Source organism: Oncorhynchus masou, unplaced genomic scaffold, assembly GCF_036934945.1.
Source record: "Oncorhynchus masou masou isolate Uvic2021 unplaced genomic scaffold, UVic_Omas_1.1 unplaced_scaffold_18___fragment_8___debris, whole genome shotgun sequence".
Taxonomy (NCBI): Eukaryota; Metazoa; Chordata; class Actinopteri; order Salmoniformes; family Salmonidae; genus Oncorhynchus; species Oncorhynchus masou.
The window spans coordinates 22,534-48,037 of NW_027016592.1; the positions used below are offsets into that span (position 1 = coordinate 22,534).

The 25,504-nt window shown below is 41.6% G+C and overlaps 3 protein-coding genes across 4 annotated transcripts; 1 reads left to right on the forward strand and 2 right to left on the reverse strand.

The window, feature by feature from the left end:
• The first annotated feature begins 2,344 nt into the window (after positions 1–2,344).
• Positions 2,345–7,804, forward strand: LOC135538892 (uncharacterized). The gene is made up of 6 exons (XM_064964778.1): positions 2,345–2,464; positions 2,835–3,474; positions 3,743–3,847; positions 5,641–5,702; positions 6,012–6,293; positions 6,663–7,804. Exons 2-6 carry the CDS (start codon positions 2,844–2,846, stop codon positions 6,708–6,710), a joined length of 1,128 nt encoding a protein of 375 aa, XP_064820850.1. The 5' UTR covers positions 2,345–2,464; positions 2,835–2,843; the 3' UTR covers positions 6,711–7,804.
• A 173-nt stretch (positions 7,805–7,977) lies between these two features.
• On the reverse strand, positions 7,978–11,727 carry LOC135538891 (uncharacterized). Its single transcript, XM_064964777.1, has 4 exons — positions 11,081–11,727; positions 10,269–10,392; positions 9,777–9,887; positions 7,978–9,335 (listed from the first exon to the last, which is right to left on the reverse strand). Exons 1-4 carry the CDS (start codon positions 11,364–11,366, stop codon positions 8,705–8,707), a joined length of 1,152 nt encoding a protein of 383 aa, XP_064820849.1. The 5' UTR covers positions 11,367–11,727; the 3' UTR covers positions 7,978–8,704.
• A 3,556-nt stretch (positions 11,728–15,283) lies between these two features.
• LOC135538896 (large ribosomal subunit protein P2-like) lies at positions 15,284–23,810 on the reverse strand. 2 transcript variants are annotated; one of them, XM_064964779.1, is made up of 5 exons: positions 23,702–23,810; positions 16,232–16,355; positions 16,039–16,087; positions 15,618–15,710; positions 15,284–15,414 (listed from the first exon to the last, which is right to left on the reverse strand). In XM_064964779.1, the coding sequence occupies exons 2-5, from the start codon at positions 16,352–16,354 to the stop codon at positions 15,338–15,340; spliced, it is 342 nt and encodes a 113-aa protein (XP_064820851.1). In that variant the 5' UTR covers position 16,355; positions 23,702–23,810; the 3' UTR covers positions 15,284–15,337. The 2 variants fall into 2 exon arrangements, with proteins under 2 accessions (XP_064820851.1, XP_064820852.1); XM_064964780.1 differs by lacking the exon at positions 23,702–23,810 and adding an exon at positions 16,542–16,560.
• Between the last annotated feature and the right edge of the window lie 1,694 nt (positions 23,811–25,504).

The window sequence follows — 25,504 nt, forward strand, 5'->3', positions numbered from 1 at the left end:
CCCTCGATCTGGGACTCCACGCAAGATCTCACCCCGTGGGGTCAAAATTATCACAAGAACGGTGAGCAAAAATCCCAGAACCACACGGGGAGATCTAGTGAATGACCTGCAGAGAGCTGGGACCAAAGTAACAAAGCCTACCATCAGTAACACACTACGCCGCCAGGGACTCAAATCCTGCAGTGCCAGACGTGTCCCCCTGCTTAAGCCAGTTCATGTCTAGGCCGTCTGAAGTTTGCTAGAGAGCATGTGGATGATTCAGAAGAATATTGGGAGAATGTCATATGGTCAGATGAAACCAAAATAGAACTTCTTGGTAAAAACTCAACTCGTCGTGTTTGGAGGACAAAGAATGCTGAGTTGCATCCAAAGAACACCATACCTACTGTGAAGCATGGGGGTGGAAACATCATGCTTTGGGGCTGTTTTTCTGCAAAGGGACCAGGACGACTGATCCGTGTAAAGGAAAGAATGAATGGGGCCACGTATCGTGAGATTTTGAGTGAAAACCTCCTTCCATCAGCAAGGGCATTGAAGATGAAACGTGGCTGGGTCTTTCAGCATGACAATGATCCCAAACACACCACCCGGGCAACGAATGAGTGGCTTCGTAAGAAGCATTTCAAGGTCCTGGAGTGGCCTAGCCAGTCTTGAGATCTCAACCCCATAGAAAATCTTTGGAGGGAGTTGAAAGTCAGTGTTGCCAAGCAACAGCCCCAAAACATCACTGCTCTAGAGGAGATCTGCATGGAGGAATGGGCCAAAATTACCAGCAACAGTGTGTGAAAACCTTGTGAAGACTTACAGAAAATGTTTGACCTCTGTGAGATAAAACTTTTGTTATTGACCAGATACTTATTTTCCACCATAATTTGCAAATAAATTAATAAAAAATCCTACAATGTGATTTTCTGGATTTTTTTTCTCATTTTGTCTGTCATAGTTGAATGTACCTATGATGAAAATTACAGGCCTCTCTCATCTTTTTAAGTGTGAGAATTGGTGGCTGACTAAATACGTTTTTTGCCCCACTGTATACTGTAGCCTAGTTGTGTCTTGATCACTGCTCTTGAATCGTACAGTGTCGTCATAACACTTGTCAGCGAATGGCTCAGACACCATCCTCTTTTTAGGAACTGTTCAAACCTCCATTTCAGAGAATATAGGTCACTTTAGGATGGTGTAAAGACTTAAAGCCCATGGCTCCATGTTTTTCCAGGTCAAAGGTCACACCAGTTGGGGCTGCTCTCAGTCATATCTGCCTGGAAGTCTCTCCTCCTTCTCCACTTCCTCTCCTTCACATCCCCCTCCCCTCCTTCATCCTTTCCAAGGTTGCACAATAAAATCTAAATATAATAGACTTGGTAACACAACACTGCTTGGGAACATGCAGAATGACCCTGAGTCCAGGTTGGAACATGTAGCATCATGCCACCACAAAGACCTGCCCCAAAAAGAGCACACTCAATGATATATCATGTATGTTTGTTTTTCTCCAGACCTAAAGGTTATGGTAATATATTATCAGCTGAACCGAAAGTCCAAATGCCCCACAAAGTAGTTCCTCACATTTCCCCTGCAGCCAATAAATGTTCTTATCAGTAGGCTACCGGTATGACTACAGAGGTCAACAAATGGTGATGGCAGCCTTTATTGCTGCCTTTGCCAGTAATAAACGATGATTTGACTGTGCCCAGTGTGTATGGTCAATCATAAAACAAGAGGGTGAGGATTGTGTTTTTGTTTCTAGTCGCATATGCCACCTGCATTATTATACAGGCCATATGAATGTGATTTTGTTGATGGGGAAGTGTTATTTTAATCAAATCAAATGTATTAGTCACATACACAATTTACAGCAGGTATAAAAGGTGCAGTGAAATGCTTATGCGTTAGCTCTCTCAACAATGCAGGACATAAATCCTTAATCAGTAATAACAAAGATGAAGTAAAAAAAAAAAATAAGAAGTAGTGGAAGTAGCAGAAGACGTAGTATGCATAGTAATAATGGACTGGATTTACAATGGATTTACATATTTAAAGTGGGTGGTAGAATCAATAGTATATATTAGAACAGCAGCATCGACTGTGTGTGTGTGTGTGTGTGTGTGTGTTTGAGTTTATGGGTGTTTGTGTTTCAGGTTAACGAAAACCAATACCGTAATTTCCCCTTGTGGCACGAGCAAGACAACACCGAAACCGTAAACAAGCCCTGAAGTACCGTTGAGGAGAAATCATATGACGCATTGACTTCTCCTTACCTGCTTCACTTCACCCACGCGCTCTGCACGAAGGGTGGTGATAGGCTGTCGGTAAAGGAGGAGGCGTAAACCAACGCGTCATTACATGTCCTGAACCAAGTTTTTGTTGAAGAGGTCATTTTTGGGTAGGATATCTCACCTGGTCAACACCTCGAAATCAACACATTTATCGGGAAGGGAACAGCAAGACAGTTAGTGAAAAAGTGAGTAGCCTACTGTATGATATTCTATTATATTTCATGTTGTCGACTGACGTATTCACATGGGAAATTGGAAGTTGAAGTGGTAATGGTAGGCTACTGTTAATGTTCAGGAAGAACTAAGATCAGCATTGGGTGAAATACCACGACCAGAGAGAACCGTTAGGCAATTTTTGGGCACCCAATGCTGTGTTTTAATCCTTCAGAAAATGTAAACGAAAACTTTACTTTCGGCTATATTACAAGTGAAACCAAAACAATCAGAACAACATATCCAATAGAATTGTGCAATTGTGACATATCATAATGTTAAAAGAAATACATCTTTACGGTAATTTAAAAAATGTATCTAATTTTGCATTATCTATTGTAGATTCCTATCATGGAGGTTGCAGAAAAGAAGATGCCCAAACAGGCCCAGCTGCTCTCTCTTGGCCGCAAGGACACCAGTCACCTCTTGGAAGTGTACGTGAAGCGCAGCATCAGTTTAAGTGACGGGACATGTGAGGACCAGAGGTCACCAACAAAGCCTCGGAAGTGGGTGACACTGTCAGAGAAACGCAGAAGAGTCCACCGGCATTCTATTGACTCCTTGGTCACCTTAGGGCCCAGCAAACTTGGCGAGGGCGATGCCACCAGCACACCACCTGACGAGGGCTTTGCTATACCAAATGTGGCTCCTGTAGAAATCCCAGGGCCTGCTGATATTCCTGAGATTGATGCGTCTACTCAACTGGAGAATAAGTCTAAAGAGGGAAAGAAGAGGACCAAAAGGCCCTCTCTCTGGAAAAGTTTTCTGGGTTTCTTCTCGAAGAAGGGGAGTGACCAGAAAGATGAGCATGAGTCTGGTACAGAGACTGGTGGACAGTCGCAAGGAAACAAATCCATAAAAAAGCAATGGCGCTCCATGAGGAGACCTCTGAGAAAAATAAAGAGTGACAGCTTCAGAGGGTCTGTGAGGAGATCATCGGCTCGGAACAGGGCCAACACTACAGAAATAACTGGAGTTGAATGTAGGTTTGAGCGGGCATGGCACCCAAACATTTCACACAGTACTGTTTTTGTTGTTATGGTCCTTTTGTTCAAACAGGATTTTGTGGATAATCTTAGTTTAATTGTGTTATGGGAAATTGGGCCCTAGTTGGTTGTCCTGTTATTAGAGAGTTAGTTGGTAGCCCTATTATTATTTGGTAGTCCAGTTCTTAGAGAGTTATTTGGAAGTCCTGTTATTAGAGAGTTATTGCATGAAAAAAATACTATGTTACTTGTTACTCTCTACAGCGGTTGTGAGTGTGGTGCTTACAGACTCATACTATGAGAAAGTGTCAGAAGAGCTGGAGAAGATTGTGTCTGAGGAGAAAGAGACAGACACAGCTTCTACAGATGGTAAGTAGCCTATCATCAAGCAATGTTCTCATGTGTATTGATGTCTTATCTAATCATAATAGAAATTGCACATTCAATAGCATCCTAAGCATTCTATATACAGTGCCTTGCGAAAGTATTCGGCCCCCTTGAACTTTGCGACCTTTTGCCACATTTCAGGCTTCAAACATAAAGATATGAAACTGTATTTTTTTGTGAAGAATCAACAACAAGTGGGACACAATCATGAAGTGGAACAACATTTATTGGATATTTCAAACTTTTTTAACAAATCAAAAACTGAAAAATTGGGCGTGCAAAATTATTCAGCCCCTTTACTTTCAGTGGAGCAAACTCTCTCCAGAAGTTCAGTGAAGATCTCTGAATAATCCAATGTTGACCTAAATGACTAATGATGATAAATACAATCCACCTGTGTGTAATCAAGTCTCTGTATAAATGCACCTGCACTGTGATAGTCTCAGAGGTCCGTTAAAAGCGCAGAGAGCATCATGAAGAACAAGGAACACACCAGGCAGGTCCGAGATACTGTTGTGAAGAAGTTTAAAGCCGGATTTGGATACAAAAAGATTTCCCAAGCTTTAAACATCCCAAGGAGCACTGTGCAAGCGATAATATTGAAATGGAAGGAGTATCAGACCACTGCAAATCTACCAAGACCTGGCCGTCCCTCTAAACTTTCAGCTCATACAAGGAGAAGACTGATCAGAGATGCAGCCAAGAGGCCCATGATCACTCTGGATGAACTGCAGAGATCTACAGCTGAGGTGGGAGACTCTGTCCACAGGACAACAATCAGTCGTATATTGCACAAATCTGGCCTTTATGGAAGAGTGCAAGAAGAAAGCCATTTCTTAAAGATATCCATAAAAAGTGTTGTTTAAAGTTTGCCACAAGCCACCTGGGAGACACACCAAACATGTGGAAGAAGGTGCTCTGGTCAGATGAAACCAAAATTGAACTTTTTGGCAACAATGCAAAACGTTATGTTTGGCATAAAAGCAACACAGCTCATCACCCTGAACACAGGTGGTGGTGGTGGCAGCATCATGGTTTGGGCCTGCTTTTCTTCAGCAGGGACAGGGAAGATGGTTAAAATTGATGGGAAGATGGATGGAGCCAAATACAGGACCATTCTGGAAGAAAACCTGATGGAGTCTGCAAAAGACCTGGGACGGAGATTTGTCTTCCAACAAGACAATGATCCAAAACATAAAGCAAAATCTACAATGGAATGGTTCAAAAATAAACATATCCAGGTGTTAGAATGGCCAAGTCAAAGTCCAGACCTGAATCCAATCGAGAATCTGTGGAAAGAACTGAAAACTGCTGTTCACAAATGCTCTCCATCCAACCTCACTGAGCTCGAGCTGTTTTGCAAGGAGGAATGGGAAAAAATGTCAGTCTCTCGATGTGCAAAACTGATAGAGACATACCCCAAGCGACTTACAGCTGTAATCGCAGCAAAAGGTGGCGCTACAAAGTATTAACTTAAGGGGGCTGAATAATTTTGCACGCCCAATTTTTCAGTTTTTGATTTGTTAAAAAAGTTTGAAATATCCAATAAATGTCGTTCCACTTCATGATTGTGTCCCACTTGTTGTTGATTCTTCACAAAAAATACAGCTTTATATCTTTATGTTTGAAGCCTGAAATGTGGCAAAAGGTCGCAAAGTTCAAGGGGGCCGAATACTTTCGCAAGGCACTGTATAAGGCTGTAAAGGCCACAGCACATCACACATCTGTTACAACTGTGTAGACTTCTATTGACCCTTTCTATCCATTTCTTACAGAGGACGTCATCAAAAGGATCATTGTTCTGATGAAGCAGCAAGGAGACGTCATTGATAACAAGGTTTGTGTTCATAAACTACCAAAAAAAAGAATGTATGTGAGAAACTTAATACAAAGTCTATCTTTGACACTAAGTGCTTCTTTCACATCCAGGATAGCTTGCTATAGCCTGGGTACCAGTCTGTTTGTGCTAACATTCCACCCCTTGTACCCAGTATCCTATGCCAAACAGGTTTGGCAAATGGCAGAGTACAAGGAGTGGAATGTTCCCACAAAACTGTTCTGGATTTCAGGTTAAACTTGCTATTTCCTCATAGATAATATATTATTCTATGGTCACCCATGAAAGTATGTCCTGCTCTCTCCATAGCTGAAGGAGAACCCCAGCCTAAGCGCATTCTTTCAGAAGCTGTCCTACAGTACCTTCCAGCAGTTGGCTGATACGTACGTGGAGACAGAGACCCCTACAGGCCAGAGCCGCCAGACACCACACACTGTTGGGCCCGGGCCCGTCAACGCCCCGGAGCTGGTCAAGCTGGCCTTCACTCTGGACTTCACAGCCAGGGTGGCCTGTCTCTCCAGACAATCCACAGGACACATCATGGGCCTGGGCAACCGCTACTTAGAGGACCGCTTCACCCAAACACCAGAGGCAAGAGTCAATCCCTATCTTCTCTTTTAATTCAAATGCATGTAATTATGTGTAAATCACAGGAGGCTGGTGGCACCTTATTTGGGGTGAATGGGCTCGCGGTAATGAGTGGAATGGTATCAAATACAACAAACACATGGTTTCCAGGTGTTTGATGCCATTCCATTCGCTCCGTTCCAGACGTTATTATGAGCCGTCCTCCACTCAGCAGCCTCATGTGGTATAAACTAAAATAGAAGGGATTGTGACACAGAAACACCCCCAACACGCAAGTTAAAAGCTGTTTTGTACCTTTTAACCACAGTGCTGTTAGCAGGTGAATCAAGGAAGATCACATATGTTTCTAATGGCATTTATGTTGCTTTGCAGGTTCATCCAGATCCGACGCTGCATCACCAGGATGGTCCTAATCGTTGATGCACCACCACATGCAAATGAGACCAACTAGTGCAGGGGAAAGTAAACATACTCAGTACTGTAATAACACATAAAGTGTTCCTTGGGACACAAATAAAACCCAGAGGCAGGTCACCTCGGGAACACCACTTATGGTAGTCCTTGTACCAGTAAACCTACACTAGGTCATCTAAATAACTACTATGTGTACAGGTTAGTAAGTAAAATATATCCACTTCTTACCACTTGTGGTGCAGTCTGTATTTACTTATCTGAATTAGTGATAGTAAGTACTATGTAGCCTACTGTAACTGCATGTACAGGTACATTGGTTATTTCCCCACAGCAGGGTATCTTAATCCTGGTTCTGTGAACTCAAAAGGGTGCACATTTTTGGTTTTGCCCTAGCAATACACACCTGATTCCACTAATCAAAGGTTTGATGATAAGTTGATTAGTGACGTGTGTAGTGCTAGGGTAAAAACTGAAATGTGCACCCCTACAGTAACCCAAGAGTAATGCATTGTTTCTGGGGATTCTACTTATGACACGTGACAAAATAAGAAAACCAAGCTATTGATCCAAACTATTTATGTAGCAATATTTCCAGATGGTAGAAATATATTTTCTCTAATACTGTGGTCCTGTGTGGCTCAGTTGTTAGTGCATGATGCTTGTAACACCAAGTGTCAGTTCCCACTGGAGACACCCATATGTGAAATGTAAACACGCATGACTGTAAGTCACTTTGGATAAAAGCCTCTGCTAAATGGTATATATTATTTCTGCAATATCAATGTTTTACAGATTTTTTTGAATGCACTTTACAAAACTTTATCTGGCGATGTAATAATGCAATGCAATGTCCTGCACTTTACACAGTGCACTTGTGTATTAATGCAATTACATGAAAAACGCAGCATACTTCTGTTAACTTGTTTTATTAACTATTATTGTTATTGGCAGTGCAATCTTTAGTTTCATCATTGTTCACCTGTTTTGTTTTTCAGTCTAAGGATGAACAACTGCTGATCAACAATATGACATTTATATAGATGTGTATGCTGGCATTCACACTTTGTTAAATGAATAAATTATGTTTTTGTTAAAAAGCACCACTTCTACTGATTGAAATGCATTATTTGATGGTACCTTGGTTGATACAGTATCAGCATTTGACTTTGGTTAGATAATGGCCAAACTGTCCTTCGATAGAGCTGAATTCTTGTAACTGCCAGAGCTTTGTGTAAGAAAGAGAGACACAGCCTTTTCATTTGTTAATTACTTTTATTTAAATGAACTAAGTTCCACTCAACCTCAGCAAAACAGTTGGTCAAGGTGAAAAGGCTTAACATTGTCTCAATCCAAAGGTATTACTAGTTGGCTAACAAATTAATGGTGTTTATTAGGTGGGCGAATGGAGTTTTCCGTTCAAGATGATATTTTCATCTCTGCCGGGTAGCCCCCCCACTCATAGGACTGCCACTCACTTGATGAACAATACCCACGATCAAATACCTGAAAGTAATCTGATTAAACCAGTTGAGTTGTAATACATGTCCTGTGGACATTATTTACCTTTATTTAATCAGGGAGTCACCATTGAGACCAGTGTCTTTCAAGCGCTGCATATACAATTTCATAAAATACATCTAATATAAAATAAGTACTACTTTACCTGGAAGTCAGCTGATAAGGGACATGAGGGAATTATTTTGACTATGTGACGTGACTAAGAGGGACTCTACCCTAATCATCATTCCTTCCAGTCATTGTCAATCCTGGAGTGAGAATGGAAGGGCGTAGCAGAAAGAGAGCTTTTGTGCTTACTGCCTCATGCGGCACATGAGTCGAATTCACTAATCGGGTTCAACATACATTATACTTCAAAGTACAAACTAGTTGTGAATTGGATACAGGCAGACTTAGGTCTGCTATTAATTTGCTGAGAAAATCACATTCCCAACCATGTGACCCGATCAGGGAAAAACTCCTGACCCTAAAGTCAGCCAACATTAGTAGCCAGTATTGGCACACTCCACAGGAAGCCTGCGGAGGAGGGCTAACCCTTCCTTCACCTCATCCCCTCCCTGAGACATCCTTTCCTCCTCTTCCTCCTCCCCCATGTAGGAGATGTGTGGGGAGGCCAGGGCCTCTTCCTTTATGCAGGGGCCATACTCCAGTGGCAGCATTCTCTCGCTTTGGTGGAGTAGAGACTGGTGATTGGGCTGGTTGTCCATCGCTAGTTCCAGGTTGAAGAGGAGGGAGAAGCCCAGGGGGTCAAGGTGGCTCTCGGTTGGGGTGTTGGGGGTCTCGGTTGTGTAATGGGTGCTGGTGGTGGACAGCTGGAACCGCAGGACAGAGCGACGGCGCTGCTGTGGAGGAGGATCCTCTGCACTCTTAAACTGTGTATGTGTTTCTTTGGCAGATGCCAGAAAGCATAGGGGCCAGAATCTGATAAGATTGAAGGGCCACAACCTGATAGGATTGCAGGGCCACAACCCGACAGAATTGTAGGGCCACAACCTGACAGGATTGCAGGGCCACAACCTGACACAATTGTAGGGCCACAACCTGATAGGATTGCAGGGCCACAATCTGGCAGGACCACCGGGCCAAAATCTGACAGGACCAGAGGGCCACAACCTAAAAGCATCACAAAACAGAGTGTAAGAGAGAGCACTGGCTGCACTAGCCTGACAGAAAGTGTTATGGAAAAGTACTTGGTAGAAGAGAGATTAAAACAAACATGTCTAACAGACAGGAGCTACCCACCAGGCAATAGCAGATCAACAATCAATTTTGATTGACACATAATTGCCCACAGTTTAAAATGAACCTCACGTAGCAACCCTGTAGTCAAGTTTGTTGATGTCAGGATTAACCTGATAAGAAATTCTATTGAAATATGATTCACCAACCACGCTGATTTCAGACAGTATGTTGAAATAACAAATGGTGACTCAACCAATTCTAACCTGATGGGGAGGCTCTTGCCAATAACACCATGGTGTTTGTGTGGCACATGATTTCCAGTCACTGGGATCGCTGACTTACAGCTGATATGATCTGACAGTCACGTCTCACCTGTGCATGAGGTTCTTCCTGCGGTGAGAGAGCTTTAGAAGGAATGGCACAGCCATTTCCACACCCGGCCACAGCCACTTCCCTGGGACTTGGCGGAGCCAACACAGCACCCTGGGGGATGTAAAGTCCATGTACACACAAGTTGAAGCAAAGAAAAACATACAGACACAAATGTACAAATGGTAATATGGTATGAACACAAGCATGACAGAACGAGCCATAGTTACAGTATGTAACCAAGGAGTAGACTGTACAGAATGTGGACTGTAAACACTATCAGTTCACAGCTAAGTTTATCCTTGGAAATCGCCGGAAATGTCTATGGAAGCTTCCATAACTCTGCTTATTTTAATGGTGTTAGTCATAGTAACTATGCTATCATGTTTTGATTGATGGACATTTTATAGTCAGTGGGGTAACTTGACTTGTTTTCTTTGTTCTTTTGATAAATTCAATATGGTTGTTTGTATAGACGCTAGTATCGAGCATCACCTGTAGTTGACATGGAGAAAGATAGAGGCTGGCAGTATGTAGGGCAGCAGCAGGTAGGACAGCAGACGGGCTGGGAAGAATGACTTGTTTACACCACATTTAGCCATGAGGTTGCACAGCAATGCTGAAACAGAAGACAAAACAAGCACAACCACAACTGTATCAAAAGGTTGGCCGGTTTCCATTAAAGTGCCGCAGATCAATGAATTACAAAGCTCTACTACACAAGCTTCCAACTTCCCTACTTTGTTGTTCTAGTATAAAAAAAACATTACATACCAAACCCACTCACAGGGTTGGTTAACTCTTGAGGTTCCTCAGATCTCCCCCAAATTAGGTAAATCCTAAAGTACACTGCAATTAGACGCTCTGATGCTGCTTGAGCAATTTAAAATATTGATTTGGGTACTATTTGAGGAATGTGGTTGTTTTTCTTGATTGTTTGTTGAGCTATATTTTATTTTGTTTTTGTCCTATCTGATTTAGATTTTATTTTGTCTATGAATTGTATGTGCAGGGCTCCCTTGTGAAAGATACCCTGGTCTCAGTGTTGAATCTCTGTCAAATAAAACATAACATATAATGATATTTTAACAATGTTGGCTATCAAAGGTGAAGGAACCTTAAAACAAAACTTGAACGTGAGAGATAAATGTTTTGTATTTTACTATTGAGCAACGTTTATAATTGTCTCACCCATCTGGGCATGGCTTCACGGTTAAGGGACAGCTGAAGTTGTGGCTAATTGCCCACTAACAACACAGCAGTGGCATGACATGGTGATGTGGTGTGGGTGGTGTCGTCATGCATACCTCTCTGGACCCACGGTGGCAGGCTGAGATATACAGCCTTCTCTAGAGAGCTCAGGTTCCACCTCAGGTCCTCCAGGCCATGGGAATAGTCCTCAGGCAACTCGGGATCCAGCTCTGAGTCCGTCAATATGTCCCCTTCTTTCTCCTCTTCTGTCTCTTTCTCCTCCTCTAGTGTTACCTTCTCCTCTTCCTCCTCCTCTTCTTTCAGGACAGGCTGCGAGTCGCTGTCACTCCCCAGAGAGGACTGGGAATGAACGTTTCTCATCCTTACTAGAGGGTGCTTCATATCTGCAACACATTATACTTTGGTTGAACTTTTGACTCTGGTCTAATTATACATTGTAATAACTACAGCTATCATCAGTCCACTATGAACCTCTTTACACAGAGCGATGAGGTCATTTGTCTTCAAGTCAAAGGGATCCCGTCCACAAAGCTCTTATAGTGTACAGTGTAGCTAAACATTTCAAAGCAAACAACAAGTTAACAAAAAACAAAAAAAATATTCACACTTATGTGTCATGCATGCAGTTAAAGGGTAACACTTGCCTCTGTTATTAGCATATTTCATTTTCCAGGGAGACAGGCACAAGGAGAGAAGTAGGAGCAGGGAAAAGTGCTCGAGTTCCTCCCCCAACCAGCACAGTGTGGAGTGGACACTGGACAGGGATATTTGACCAGGCACTGTTTGGACTGCCAGACTATGCAATGTTGCAAGGTGAAACTATTTTTAGTGGACACCATGACTCAAAATTCCCTGGCAACAGTTTCATATTTATGTATTTATTTTTTAACCTTTGAGTAGATATTCTGGGAAAAAATGTATTTGTAAGTGGTATTGTCTGTAAAGATGCCATTTTCAACCACCTGAGAGAAAATGTGTACTAAATTAAATATTGTAATCAATTTATCCACAAGATGTCACTGCTGTGTCATGAATTATTATACCCTGATGAAGACAGCTTGGCTGTCGAAACGTTGGTATTACATTTTTTGCATCTGAGCTCCTAGAGTGTAAGGCTCTCTTTTATTTTCAAGTTTCTACTCCACTAGCCAGCACCTCATCTTAATAGGTGTGCGTTTCTTTTTCTTCTAGATGAATGGCAGTAGACCATTTCTCGTCCCCCTTAGATATTGTTAAAGATGCCAAATACAGCAAAATATAATACAGGTGGAATACAGGAGGAGTCAGATGGGGGCTTGATCTGCATGGAGCTGTATGCAGCACACCAAGCAGAGTTAGAGTAGTAGTTTCACAAGCAAACAGGTCAAGTACGGATCAGTGACATTTCAGTCCAAATACATACACTATATATACACAAGTATGTGGACACTCCTTCAAATTACTGGATTCGGCTATTTCAGCCACACCAGTTGCTGACAGGTGTATAAAATCGAGCACACCGCCATGCAGTCTCCATAGACAAACATTGGCAGTAGAATGCCCTTACTGAAGAGTTCAGTGACTTTCAAAGTGGCACAATCACAGGATGCCACCTTTCCAACTATTTTGTCAAATTTCTGCCCTGGTCAACTGTAAGTGCTGTTGTTGTGAAGTGGAAACGTCTAGAAGCTACAACGGCTCAGCCACAAAGTGAAAGGCCACACAAGCTCACAGAATGTCACTGCTTTGTGCTGAATTGTGTAAAAATCATCTGTTCTCGGGTTGCAACACTCACTACCAAGTTCCAAACTACCCCTGGAAGCAACGTCAGCACAAGAACTGTTCGTCGGGAGCTTCATGAAATGGGTTTCGATGGCCGAGCAGCCGCACACAAGCCTAAGAGCACCATGCTCAATGCCAAGTGTCGGCTGGAGTGGTGTAAAGCTCTCCGCCATTGGACTCTGGAGTGATGAATCACGCTTCACCATCTGGCAATCCAACAGACGAATCTGGATTTGGCAGATGTCAGGAGAACGCTACCTGCCCCTATGCATAGTACCAACTGTAAAGTTTGGTGGAGGAGGAATAATGGTCTGGGGCTGTTTTTCATGGTTCGGGCCACGCCCCTTAGTTCCAGTGAAGGGGAATCTTAACACAACAGAATACAACGACATTACAGACAATTCTATGCTTCCAACTTTGTGGCAACAGTTTGGGGAAGGCCCTTTCCTGTTTCAGCATGACAATGCCCCCGTGCACAAAGCAAGGTCCATACAGAAATGTTTTGACGAGATCGGTGTGGAAGAACTTGACTGGCCTGCACAGAGCCCTGACATCAACCCCATCGAACACCTTTGAGATGAATTGGAATGCTGACTGCGCGCGGGCCTAATTGCCCAACATCAATTCTCGATCTCACTGGTGCTCTCGTGGCTGATTGGAAGCAAGTCCCCACAGCAATATTCCAACACCTAATGGAAAGCCTCCCTAGAAGAGTGGAGGCTGTTATAGCAGCAAAGCGGGGACCAACTCCATATTAATGACCATGAATTTGGAATGAGATGTTCGACGAGCAGGTGTCCACATACTTTTGCTCATGAAGCATATTTTTTGTTTTGGGGTAGCGATAGGAAACGAGTAAACAAAATATATTCTACTAGCTAGGTGAAGCAGATACACTTCCTTACATATTTATTTGGACAGTGAAGTAAAACCCTTAATATTGCTCTATATCCCTGATTTTTGGATTTGAGATCAAATGTTATGAGGCGACAGCACATAATGTCACCTTTTATTTGAGGGTATTTTCATACATCGGTTTTACCATTAAAAATGAATTCCCCCCATTTTGAAGTTGTCATAAGTATTTAGACAAATTAACTTTGTTTATTCAATTTAGTCTAAAGTTTAGTATGCATCGACTCTATCAAGCTTCTGACTCTCCAAACTTGTTGGATGTATTTTCACTTCGTTTTGGTTGTGTTTCAGATTGTTGTGCCCCCCACCTCCCCTCAGACGATCACGCAGGTGAAGCCGGATGTGGAAGTTCTGGGCTGGCGTGGTTCCACATGGTCTGTGTGTAAAACGACTTGGGAAGCAGTTTATGGTAGAGAAATTAACATTACATTCTCTGGCAGCAGCTCAGGTGGACAATCCTGCAGTCAGCATGCCAATTGCACACTCCCTCAAAACTTGAGACCACTGTGGCATTGGTTTGTGTGACAAAACTGCACATTTTAAAGTGGCCTTGTCTAGTCCCCAGCACAAGGTGCACCTGTGCAATGATCATATTGTTTAATCAGCTTCCAGGTGTAGCATCTTGGCAAAAGAGAAGTGCTCACTAACAGATGTAAACTAATTTGTGCACAGAACGAGAAATAAGCTTTTGTGCATATGGAAAAGGCCTGGGATTCTTTATTTCAGCTTCTTGCGTTTATATTTTTGTTCAGTATATATTCATCCAAATGCTTGACACCTTCAAATGGGGGGCATATATTAGTTTTTTTAACCTTTCACTAGACATGCCAGTTTAGAACAAATTCTGATTTTCAATGACGGCCTAGGAACAGTGGGTTAACGACAGGGGCATAACGACAGATTTTTACCTTGTCAGCTTTGATCTTGCAAACTTCTGGTTACTAGTCCAACGCTCTAACCACTAGGCTTCCTGCCGCCCCCATATACACGTAAAGTGCTTTCATTTCCAAATGCTGAAACAGAGGGATGACAATACCCTCAAATATAACGTGACATTCTGTTCTGTCACCTCAAACATTTGATTTCGAATCCAAAATGCTGGAGTATAGAGCCAAATTAAAAGGTTTAGCTTCACGGTCCAAATAAACACGCAGTTGAGACTACCTCAAAAAGCACACACACACACAACAGTCGTAACAATTACCTCAAGTATTGTTGATTCTAAAAACTTGACCATATCTAAAACTTAAATCCCGTGCTATTCCGTGAACAAAAAGGAGGTAAGAAAAAAAATGTAAGCATACAAGGGGTTTACTGTTCTTGATATTGTATAATCCAACAAGGTTTTTCTCTTTTTTTTATAGCATAGATCGACACATTAATCCCAACAGAGCCACTGCACGCTACATACATTCTCCCATATCAAGATAATGTGGTCGTTACCAAAACGAACACTACTGTTCTGCCAGACTTCAGCTTTGGCAGAATAGGCCAAGGTCAATATCTCAGTGAGCTACGCAATGTGTTTGTGTCATTGTAACATTCACCCCCCCCCCCCCCCTTAACGGTCCTACAAAATTGAACGTTAATGATAAACATGTAAACAAAAAAAGACAATTGGCTTTCTAACCATTTCCATTTTATTATTGTTTTTTCAACCTCTAACAGAAGGAAGATTAATCAAAGAGTCCAAATCCCATGTCATCATCAGATCCCTCTTCAGATTCCTCTTTCTCCTCCTTTTTCTCTTCCGCTACAAAGACACACAAGCATATGTTAGTTTCATATTTGGGAGCCTATCCCCAAAACACATGGACCATTTCCAGAAATACATATATAATCAAAGCGCATTTAAAATATCAAGCGTTTTCCTTGAAATGTGTCTTCATGCAATTCATTTCAAATAAATGTGTTTCAGTCTGTTGAAATGAATGACTCCCTACTATGACGGCTTACCAGCAGTAGGAGAAACTCCAGCAGCAGCAGAACCAGCAGCAGCAGGAGCCGCCACAGCACCACCTGCTGGCACGGAGGCCAATTTAGAGAGACCTGCAAAGAACAACAGAGTAATTCATTGACAGGTCCTTTAGATTGTACAGTGACTGGTAACTTAACAACATTTGCACCTATATACAATCTACAGACCAAAGTCTGATTCACACGATGGTGCCAAACCAAGCTGTACTGGAATTTTTGGTATTTTATTAGGATCCCCATTAGCTGTTGCAAAAGCAGCCGCTACTCTTCCTGGGGTCCACACAAACATGACATAATACAGAACAGCCAACAGTACCGTTTGGGTTGGCCATAGTGTAAATCTGGCATAATTGTGTATGAATTCATGAGTCAAAACAAAGACATAAGGACAATGCCTCACCAGAGTTCATGACTTCATTGATATCTTTTCCATTCAATTCATTGACAACCTGTGGAGACAAATTCAGGTTCTTATTGTCACCAGTTACTATGTAAACCAAGGCCTATGTCCTGCAATAGTGTCAAAGTACACAAAAGTAATTCAGTTCAGCTTCTCAAAATACAAGACAGCCTCACCCTAAATGGAGGCATACCTTGTCTAGGCGCTCATCTTCGGCCTCGATTCCTACACTCCCCAAAATGGTCTTGATATCCTTGGATGAGGGGCTGGTGTTGCCACCGAGCACAGCCAGGAGGTAAGCGGACACGTAACGCATTCTGCAAGCAGGAGGATGGAGGAGAGAAAATAAAAACTGTTATATTGGCCTACTTGAAATGCATTCTGGATATTCATACTGGATCTATCCAGGTCTATATTAGGATAGGAGTAGCCAAATTAGTTAACTATAATTATTTCATATAGATATATATATTTTTTTACATGTGTCATTTCGTTAAAATTACCTCAACTTCAATTATTGTTGATTCTGAACTTTACGTGTCTAAAACAGAAATCCCATGCTGTTCTGTGGACAAAGGGGAGCTAAGAAAAAAAAAAACACTCTATTTACTGTTCTTGATATCTTACAATCCAAGCAGGTTTCTTTTTTTTGCATAGATCGACAAATTAATCCCAACAGCATCACTACACGCAAAAATGTAATTCTCCCATATCAAGATGATGTGGTCGTTGCCAAAAGAAAACTACTGTTCTGCCAGACTTCAGGTTTGGCGCAGGCCAAGATCTCAGTGAGCTACACAATGTGTTTGTGTCATTATAACATTCACTTTCACCCCCTTTAACGGTCCTACAAACTTGAACGTTAATGATAAAATAAAGGACATACAAAAAATAAAAAAAAAGAGACAAGTTGCTTCTGACTATTTATTTTCTAGTGATCGATGACAACCGAGCTCGCTGCCCAGACTTAAATAATTACAAAGAGGAGATTATCCTGATTAAAATGGGTGTCCAACCTTAAAAAAATCCAAATACACACATTGTGAGATATTTGGTGAAATTGACCGGCATGCCTCTCCATAGGAAAACAATGGGTGGAGCTCAGGGTTCCAAGGGCAAAAAGTATTTTGGGGCGAGTATCTGAAGACAACCGAGCTCGCTGCCCAGACTTACATCATTACAAAGAGGAGATTCTTCTGATTAAAAAATGGTATCCAATTTGAATTTTTTTTTTTTTTTAAATGGAAATGCACACATTGTGAGATATTTGGGGAAATACAGACATGTCTGTGTAGAATTTCCCCATAGGGAAACAATGGATCATCCTCAGAATTCTAACAGTAATGTGTAAGTTCTGATATTTGAAAGGCTAGTGTTTGATGACCGCAGAGCTCGCAGCCCAATTTTACATCAATACAAAGGAGATTCCCCTGATTAAAATGGTGTTGGACCTGGAAAAAATATATATACACACACTGAGAAATTTTGCAAAATAGACATACATACCCCTATTTTCTTAACCAGTTCACCATTTATCTACCACCATTTGACTTTTGTGTTTAACATTTTTTGGTTTGTAATCTTAGTGGTTAAGAGCGTTGGCCAGTAACCGAAAGATGGCTAGTCTGGCAGACATATCAGTGTGGATGACAGATCACCACCTCAAGCTGAACCTCGGCAAGACGGAGCTGCTCTTCCTCCCAGGGAAGGACTGCCCGTTCCATGATCTCGCCATCACGGTTGACAACTCCATTGTTTCCTCCTCCCAGAGCGCTAAGAACCTTGGCGTGATCCTGGACAACACCCTGTCGTTCTAAGGTTCATGCTCTACAACATCCGCAGAGTACGCCCCTGCCTCACACAGGAAGCGGCGCAGGTCCTAATCCAGGCACTTGTCATCTCCCGTCTGGATTACTGCAACTCGCTGTTGGCTGGGCTCCCTGCCTGTGCCATTAAACCCCTACAACTCATCCAGAACGCCGCAGCCCGTCTGGTGTTCAACCTTCCCAAACGTCACCCCGCTCCTCCGCTCTCTCCACTGGCTTCCAGTTGAAGCTCGCATCCGCTACAAGACCATGGTGCTTGCCTACGGAGCTGTGAGGGGAACGGCACCGCAGTACCTCCAGGCTCTGATCAGGCCCTACACCCAAACAAGGGCACTGCGTTCATCCACCTCTGGCCTGCTCGCCTCCCTACCACTGAGGAAGTACAGTTCCCGCTCAGCCCAGTCAAAACTGTTCGCTGCTCTGGCCCCCCAATGGTGGAACAAACTCCCTCACGACGCCAGGACAGCGGAGTCAATCACCACCTTCCGGAGACACCTGAAACCCCACCTCTTCAAGGAATACCTAGGATAGGATAAAGCAATCCTTCTCACCCCCCCCCCCTTATGATTTAGATGCACTATTGTAAAGTGGCTGTTCCACTGATGTCAGGTGAATTCACCAATTTGTAAGTCGCTCTGGATAAGAGCGTCTGCTAAATGACTTAAATGTAAATGTTCGAACCCCCGAACAGACTTGGTTAATCTGTCAATTTACTCTTGAGCAAGGCACTTAAACCTTCGTCACTGAAGACTAAAATGCAAACTAGGCTTCTATGTGAAAGCGTGGCAATGATGTATTAACTTTTCATTATTCACAGGCAGGCAGGCAAACATACTCCTCTGATGGCAGGCAGCACACTCAGGAAAACCAACTGCTCAGCAAAAAAAAGGCTCCTTTGAGAGCTACCAGATTTATTATATTTTTAAAAAGGCACATTTTTAGTGTCTGTTTATATGTTAAGGGGGTGTTACTTTTGCAGATGTCACCCATCTAAATAATATATATATATCTAAATAATATCTATATCTATATATATATAGAAAACTAAATGTATAGTGTTTGTCCGTTTCATTGCTATGGTTTAAATAGCTAATGTTGTAAGTGATCAAATTTACAAGAAAATGTTATATTTTGCAATTCTGAGTAATTACTAGTTTGATAAGGATATACAATTTATTCATTACTACCGCAATGGCTAAATAATTCCAATAGATGGCAGCATAAAACCACAAAATAAATTTCAGAAGATTTGTTCACCCTGGATAATCCCTTCACAGGAAAACTCCTGCGTGTGCATTTCTGTCTCTTTCCACACTTCTAACACAAGAGGAAGGACTGAACATGCATTTAACAGATTACTGTTTTGTTTTGAAAATATACTTCACTACAACTATATAACTTTTATCAATAAGCCTGAACATTAATTCAGTCACCTCTGGTCAACAAAACATGTTTTCCCTAGTACATTCATCAACCAGCACCGACCCAGCAATTCAACAAAGTCCTGCCAAAAGCTTGTGCCCTAGGCAGCAGCGAGCACTCTGACTTCTCTTGCAATCAATGGGCATGTTGAGGTAATGCAACCACAAGTGTTGCATGATGTAATTTATTGACGAGCTGGAAGAAACACTTGTCTTTTCACTCATAATATGATACACTAACAGAGCTTTTTATAAAACATGTCTACTAGGGTTGAAGTATGTACACCTGTCTAGTGATTATTTGACCAGGGTTCAATATCTGCTGTAGTCACTATTTTTTCTCCCCAAGAGCAACTCAGGCCTAATATGAGATAAATAGCAACATGTCAACTAATGAGTGACCATTTTAGAAAATCATGGAACATATAGTCTTTGTTTGCATGCTATTTTATGTCAATTATATTGCTGCTACAGCCTATAATTGATGCTTCATGGTCTTAACTTCTCCGAGATAGGGGGCGCTCTTAAATTTTGGATTTAAAAAAGTTCCCGTTTTAAACAAGATATTTTGTCATGAAAAGATGCGACTATGCATGTAATTGACAGCTTTGGAAAGAAAACACTGACGTTTCCAAAACTGCAAAGATATTATCTGTGAGTGCCCCAGAACTAATGCTACAGGCGAAACCAAGATGAAATGTCATACAGGAAATGGCCCAGATTTTGAATGCGCTTTGTTCCAATGTCTCCTTATATGGCTGTGAATGCACCAGGAATGAGCTTGCACTTGCTGTCGTTTCCCCAAGGTGTCTGCAGCATTGTGACGTATTTGTAGGCATATCATTGGAAGATTGACCATAAGAGACTACTTTTACCAGGTGTCCGCTCGGTGTCGTCCGTCGAAATTATTGCGTAATCTCCAGCTGCATGGGCGTTTCCAATTTCTTCAGAGGAAAAAGTCAACTGCCACGAATGATTTATCATCGTTAGATATGTGAAAAACACCTTGAGGATTGATTCTAAACAACGTTTGCCATGTTTCTGTCGATATTGTGGAGTTAATTTGGAAAAAAGTTTGCGTTGTAATGACATGAATTTTCAGGGTTTTTTCCTATCCAAACGTGATGAACAAAACGGAGCAATTTGTCCTACACAAATAATCTTTTTGGAAAAACTGAACATTTGCTATCTAACTGAGAGTCATTTAAAACATCTGAAGTTCTTCAAAGGTAAATGATTTTATTTGAATGCTTTTCTTGTTTGTGAAAATGTTGCCTGCTGAATGCTAGGCTTAATGCTATGCTAGCTATCAATACTCTTACAAATGCTTGTGTAGCTATGGTTGAAAAGCATATTATGAAAATCTGAGATGACAGTGTTGTTAACAAAAGGCTAAGCTTGAGAGCAAATATATTTCATTTCATTTGCAATTTTCATGAATAGTTAACGTTGAGTTATGCTAATGAGCTAGAGGCTATGATTACACTCCCGGATACGGGATTGCTTGACGCTAGAGGTTAATGATGTCATCTATTGGAAATATTTAGCAATTAAAAGTTATTAATTCACATAAAGACATTGATGAAGGAGCTGAGAAATAGTGCATTTTTCGTATTAATTCCTAAGATCAGTCTCAAACCTGCCCCACCTATCCCAGACAATAGCTGGACTTTCACATATAGGTTACTAAGTCACACAGTTCAAAACACATTAGAAAAATAAAATGTGGCTTGTTTATCAAGTGTTCTGCCTTGCAATAAGAAATATCATAAAATACAATAGCAAAATGCTTGCATTGGTTTTGATTAAAAACATCACTAAAAATGCTTTTTAGTACAATAATGGTATTTACTAACATAATATTTTTTACAAAAATATATTTTAAGTGTTATAGGCTACCATACCCAATAATTAGGGTTAAGGTTAAAGGCTAAAATGGGTTACATCTAGGGTTAGGGCTAAAATGGGTTACATCTAGGGTTAGGGCTAAAATGGGTTACATCTAGGGTTAGGGCTAAAATGGGTTACATCTAGGGTTAGGGCTAAAATGGGTTACATCTAGGGTTAGGGCTAAAATGGGTTACATCTAGGGTTAGGGCTAAAATGGGTTACATCTAGGGGGCTAAAATGGGTTACATCTAGGGTTAGGGCTAAAATGGGTTACATCTAGGGTTAGGGCTAAAATGGGTTACATCTAGGGTTAGGGCTAAAATGGGTTATATAGGGTTAAGGCTAAAATAGGTTATATCCAGGGTTAAGGCTAAAATAGGTTATATCTAGGGTTAAGGCTAAAATAGGTTATATCTAGGGTTAGGGTTAAGGCTAAAATAGGTTATATCTAGGGTTAGGGTTAAGGCTAAAATAGAAGAATAACCTATGGGGTTTAACGGCAGCTGGCATCCAATTTGTTGCATTACTGCGACCTACTAGACAACTCCTTTATACTTTACTTGAAAAAGAAAAATGTACTAAATAAATACCCTACCATCTAACACTACTCACCAACTTCAAAGTTATATAAAACAAAACACCCCTCTATGCCAATAATTAAACATGTATTCCTACCTCGTGCCGAATATATTAGGTGGTGATGGCATATACGCTCTTACAGGATAACACTTACATCCTAAATTCACTTTGTCAGGCAAAGACTCAACTTCAAAACTCAAAAGAACAATGACTTGTTTCCCCACTCTCGCCACCTTGTCTGCGTAGCATCAAACGACAAGCATCACATACACCGGGAATCTTTGACCTCAACATTTATATCTACTGCACCCCAGTTATCACTCCTTTCATTAGTGCACTTTTCTTGAGAACGAAGTAAAACAAATGGGGGTACGTGAAGTGTTGAGCACAGAAACACAATCAATTACATCACTAGACCACTTCTGCTTACCCTCACCAATTTCACATGACCAAACTATTTTTTCACCCACCCTGTAACCACAAATGGATCAGCCTAAAGGCAATAGTCCACTTTGTCCATAAACTTCACTCCTGTCACACTCTTCATCCTGACCCTCGGTGCATACCTCAGTCTCTGGTGACTTTAACACACCTACCACCGCCAATACTTCACCCTCATTCACTTCCATTCCTCCTCCTGTCTTCAGCTCCCTATGCTTACAATTTCTACCGTTCTTCTTTGACAAACCATCTTTTCCCCACTATTTTTATCAGGCTCAAGCTCACCCTCGTAGACCTCTTCTCCCTCTCCTTTCCCCCTGTTTGTCTCTGCATTGCTTTCCACATGCAAATAATTAACACAAAGCCTTACCCCATAGGAGGCCTTCCTGTTTGTCTCACCTGTGCTGGAATGTTGGTACCTCGGGTTAGGGGTTTTAAGACAAAAAAAAAACTATTGTTTTATAGCTCTCTTGCGCCTCCCTGTGGCCATAATGAGGTAGCAACAGCGTCAGATCTCCAAATCAATGAGCTAGACCTATCCATTTGGTTTGCAACTCGGTGAACCTATGCAGCATTTGATGCCTACTATTGAGCACATTTTGACACATCAAATTATCCAGCAGCCATCTAGAAACAACAAATCGTCAAAAATAATAGGTTATTTCTAAATGTACAAAATAATGTCTTCTGGCTGTTTAATAAATCGGCCACATCCTGAAACTTCGTTCAGGGACTTGCGGTTTGTTTAAGTTTACACCTTTTTCTGAAGGAGGTCACAACAACGTGTACACAGGCGAACAGTGAACTTGCTCACCAAGTAGCCTTGTTGATAATAAGTTACTTGAGATAAGCCTGTGAGTTTAATGTGGACACGTTTTGTGAAGTAGGACAATGGGCTGGGAATAGAACGTTGTGGAGGCGAGTTGGTGCCACGGTGCTCAATAGAACTAAGAAGCTGGCAGGGTGAAAAATGCCCTAAAATAAGATGTTTTTTTCGCGATTACTTCAAAACTATGGCAAACAGTTAGGACAGATGGTAATATTATGAAACTGGGCTACACTGCGGATGTAATTAACCAGTTATGACAAAACGTTAATTTCATTTGTCCAGCCTAGCACAGGCCACGGTCAATATCTCAGTGGGCTACACACTGCGTTAGTGTCATTGTAACATTCACTCTCGCCCTCCCATTTAACGGTCCTACAACATTGAACGTTATAATAATAAAATGAACATATAAAAAAGTTTAAAAGACAACACGGGCTTTCTTGTGCCCAGTTCCATGTAATTATTGGTGCTGATGCAATGGTGTCATGTTAGTTAGCTAGCAAAAGCTGACATTAGCTTCTATAAAGCTAGCAAAACTTGCACGCGCCTTTTTTTGCTAACGTGGAACATATGTTGTACAGAACGGATTCTGTTCATATACTTGCACATCAAAACATCTTAACTATAATACTGACGCCGTTTTGATGGACTAACACGTATTAAATAGTTTAACTTACTTTAAGTCTGTACAGACACGAAACGTCGGTCACGCTGAATCTTCCGGAAGAGAAAGAGGGTCGTCACCGGAAGATAGAGGAATTTGTAGTGCCCAGATATTATTGGTCCATCATCACGCCTTGTCCAAAAAAATCAGCTTGCACGAGCGCGCTGGACCTCGGGCTCGGTGGTCGAAGGTTCGAGACCTGCTCCCTGCTGTTTCATTACAGTAAAAGTACATTACCAACGTAGATAGTTTTAGGATCTTTCAATTTCTTCGCGACATAGCTAGGACTAAAACATGTTTTTATGAACATGATTTTCAGCAGCAGAACATTTTGTCCAGCAATAAGTCAAGCCATGACGAAATTAAATTATTATTTGGAATGTGTGATTCAGACTAGGGGTAGGCTAGTTTAGTATGAAACAAAATAATATCTATTAAATTGACAAGATAATCGAGTAAACACTAACAATGGAGATACATGTATTTAAAGATGGAAGGCAGGCGGTCGAAGGCCAGAGCAGATGGGACCATTCTAGCGAATGAGAGGTCAGATTTACGTTTGTGACCGACAGGCGTACTCAGATATAAAGTACCTTTTTTTGTCGAAATGCCACGCGTGCCAAGTTATATCAGTGAATATGTAGCAGCCTAACCATTATGAAACGTGTATTCAATCAAATAAGCCTATGTAGCAATTACATTTTTTTTTAAACAAATTCGACCCTTTTCATTGATCCTCATAAAAAAATTCCTAAATTCCTAGTCTTATTTTCATGAACAGATATTGGGTAGGGTAAACCCTCTCCCACTCTGGTGAATCTGGCACTGGTACACATCCAGAATAGTCCATCTCTGGTATGGGCAACCTATATCATGGAACCAAAAAATAGTCTATCAAACATAAACCATGCTGCAGAAAAATAACCAATTATGAATACACACAGTTTAGTTTATTGAATAATTGACAATCTTGGACTTCAGATTACATCTAGTTGATTTTGCACAATCAGAAACAAACAAAAACAGGAATTCCAAACAGACAAAACAATCTATCACATTTCAAATATTTTGTCAAAGCAAAGTAGCCTACTGACAAATAATAATCTCTGGTGTGGTGATCCTCGGGTGATCATGAGGATGTTAGGCATCTTTGTCGTTGTCATACTGTCCAATTGGCCTACAGTTCAATCATCTCCTTCCCTTCCTCCTGGGTGAACAGGTATGTGGCAAAGTCGAACAAAAACACCTTAATCTTATGCCAGTTTGACACCCACCATGTTTTGTTAATAAACTCCCCAAACAGCAGAAAGAGGGAGAAGATGACAGATGTGATGAGGAAGACAAGAAAGCAGCGGTATGTATAGTAGGTCATCTTCTCCTGGCAGGTCTTCTGATCCCAGGGCACGGCGTTGCGGGCCTCGACATAGCGGATTAAGTGTAGCAAGGCAGCATCGTCCTCCCCGGTCATCCCCCCCAAGGCCTGTAGCAAGGCAGCCTCCTCCTCGGTTACCCGAGGCTTCTCGGCCACCATCTCCCTCTCATCTTCAGTAACCCCGTCTCCCTGTGCCATCTCTCTTAAGAATTATTCTATCGGGAGATTCTATGAATCACGTCACCCTAGTTCAGGATTTCAAGTTTTTGAGATATCAATGGTCAGAAAACTGAAGAACAATGAGAGATGGAGAGAAATGCAGACCGTCTGGTGATTATAGTTTTACAGCACCAATGCTGCTTGAGTGTCCTTCCTAAAATTGGTATCCAGTCTGTCGATCAGCACAGATCTCTGATAGTTTAGCTTCCATTGTCACCTCTTCTG

What these genes read in the sequence shown, in the direction of transcription:
- LOC135538892 (XM_064964778.1), top strand. Translation starts at nt 2,844, where the DNA reads ATGGAGGTTGCAGAAAAGAAGATGCCCAAACAGGCCCAGCTGCTCTCT. An exon ending in AGACACAGCTTCTACAGATG is followed by an intron (nt 3,848 to 5,640) that starts GTAAGTAGCCTA and finishes CATTTCTTACAG; the next exon opens with AGGACGTCATCAAAAGGATC. An exon ending in GCTTCACCCAAACACCAGAG is followed by an intron (nt 6,294 to 6,662) that starts GCAAGAGTCAAT and finishes GTTGCTTTGCAG; the next exon opens with GTTCATCCAGATCCGACGCT.
- LOC135538891 (XM_064964777.1), bottom strand. Translation starts at nt 11,366, where the DNA reads ATGAAGCACCCTCTAGTAAGGATGAGAAACGTTCATTCCCAGTCCTCT. An exon ending in TTTCTCCATGTCAACTACAG is followed by an intron (nt 9,888 to 10,268) that starts GTGATGCTCGAT and finishes TACATCCCCCAG; the next exon opens with GGTGCTGTGTTGGCTCCGCC. An exon ending in AGGAAGAACCTCATGCACAG is followed by an intron (nt 9,336 to 9,776) that starts GTGAGACGTGAC and finishes TGATGCTTTTAG; the next exon opens with GTTGTGGCCCTCTGGTCCTG.
- LOC135538896 (XM_064964779.1), bottom strand. Translation starts at nt 16,354, where the DNA reads ATGCGTTACGTGTCCGCTTACCTCCTGGCTGTGCTCGGTGGCAACACC. An exon ending in AAGATGAGCGCCTAGACAAG is followed by an intron (nt 16,088 to 16,231) that starts GTATGCCTCCAT and finishes TTGTCTCCACAG; the next exon opens with GTTGTCAATGAATTGAATGG. An exon ending in TGGAGTTTCTCCTACTGCTG is followed by an intron (nt 15,415 to 15,617) that starts GTAAGCCGTCAT and finishes GTGTCTTTGTAG; the next exon opens with CGGAAGAGAAAAAGGAGGAG.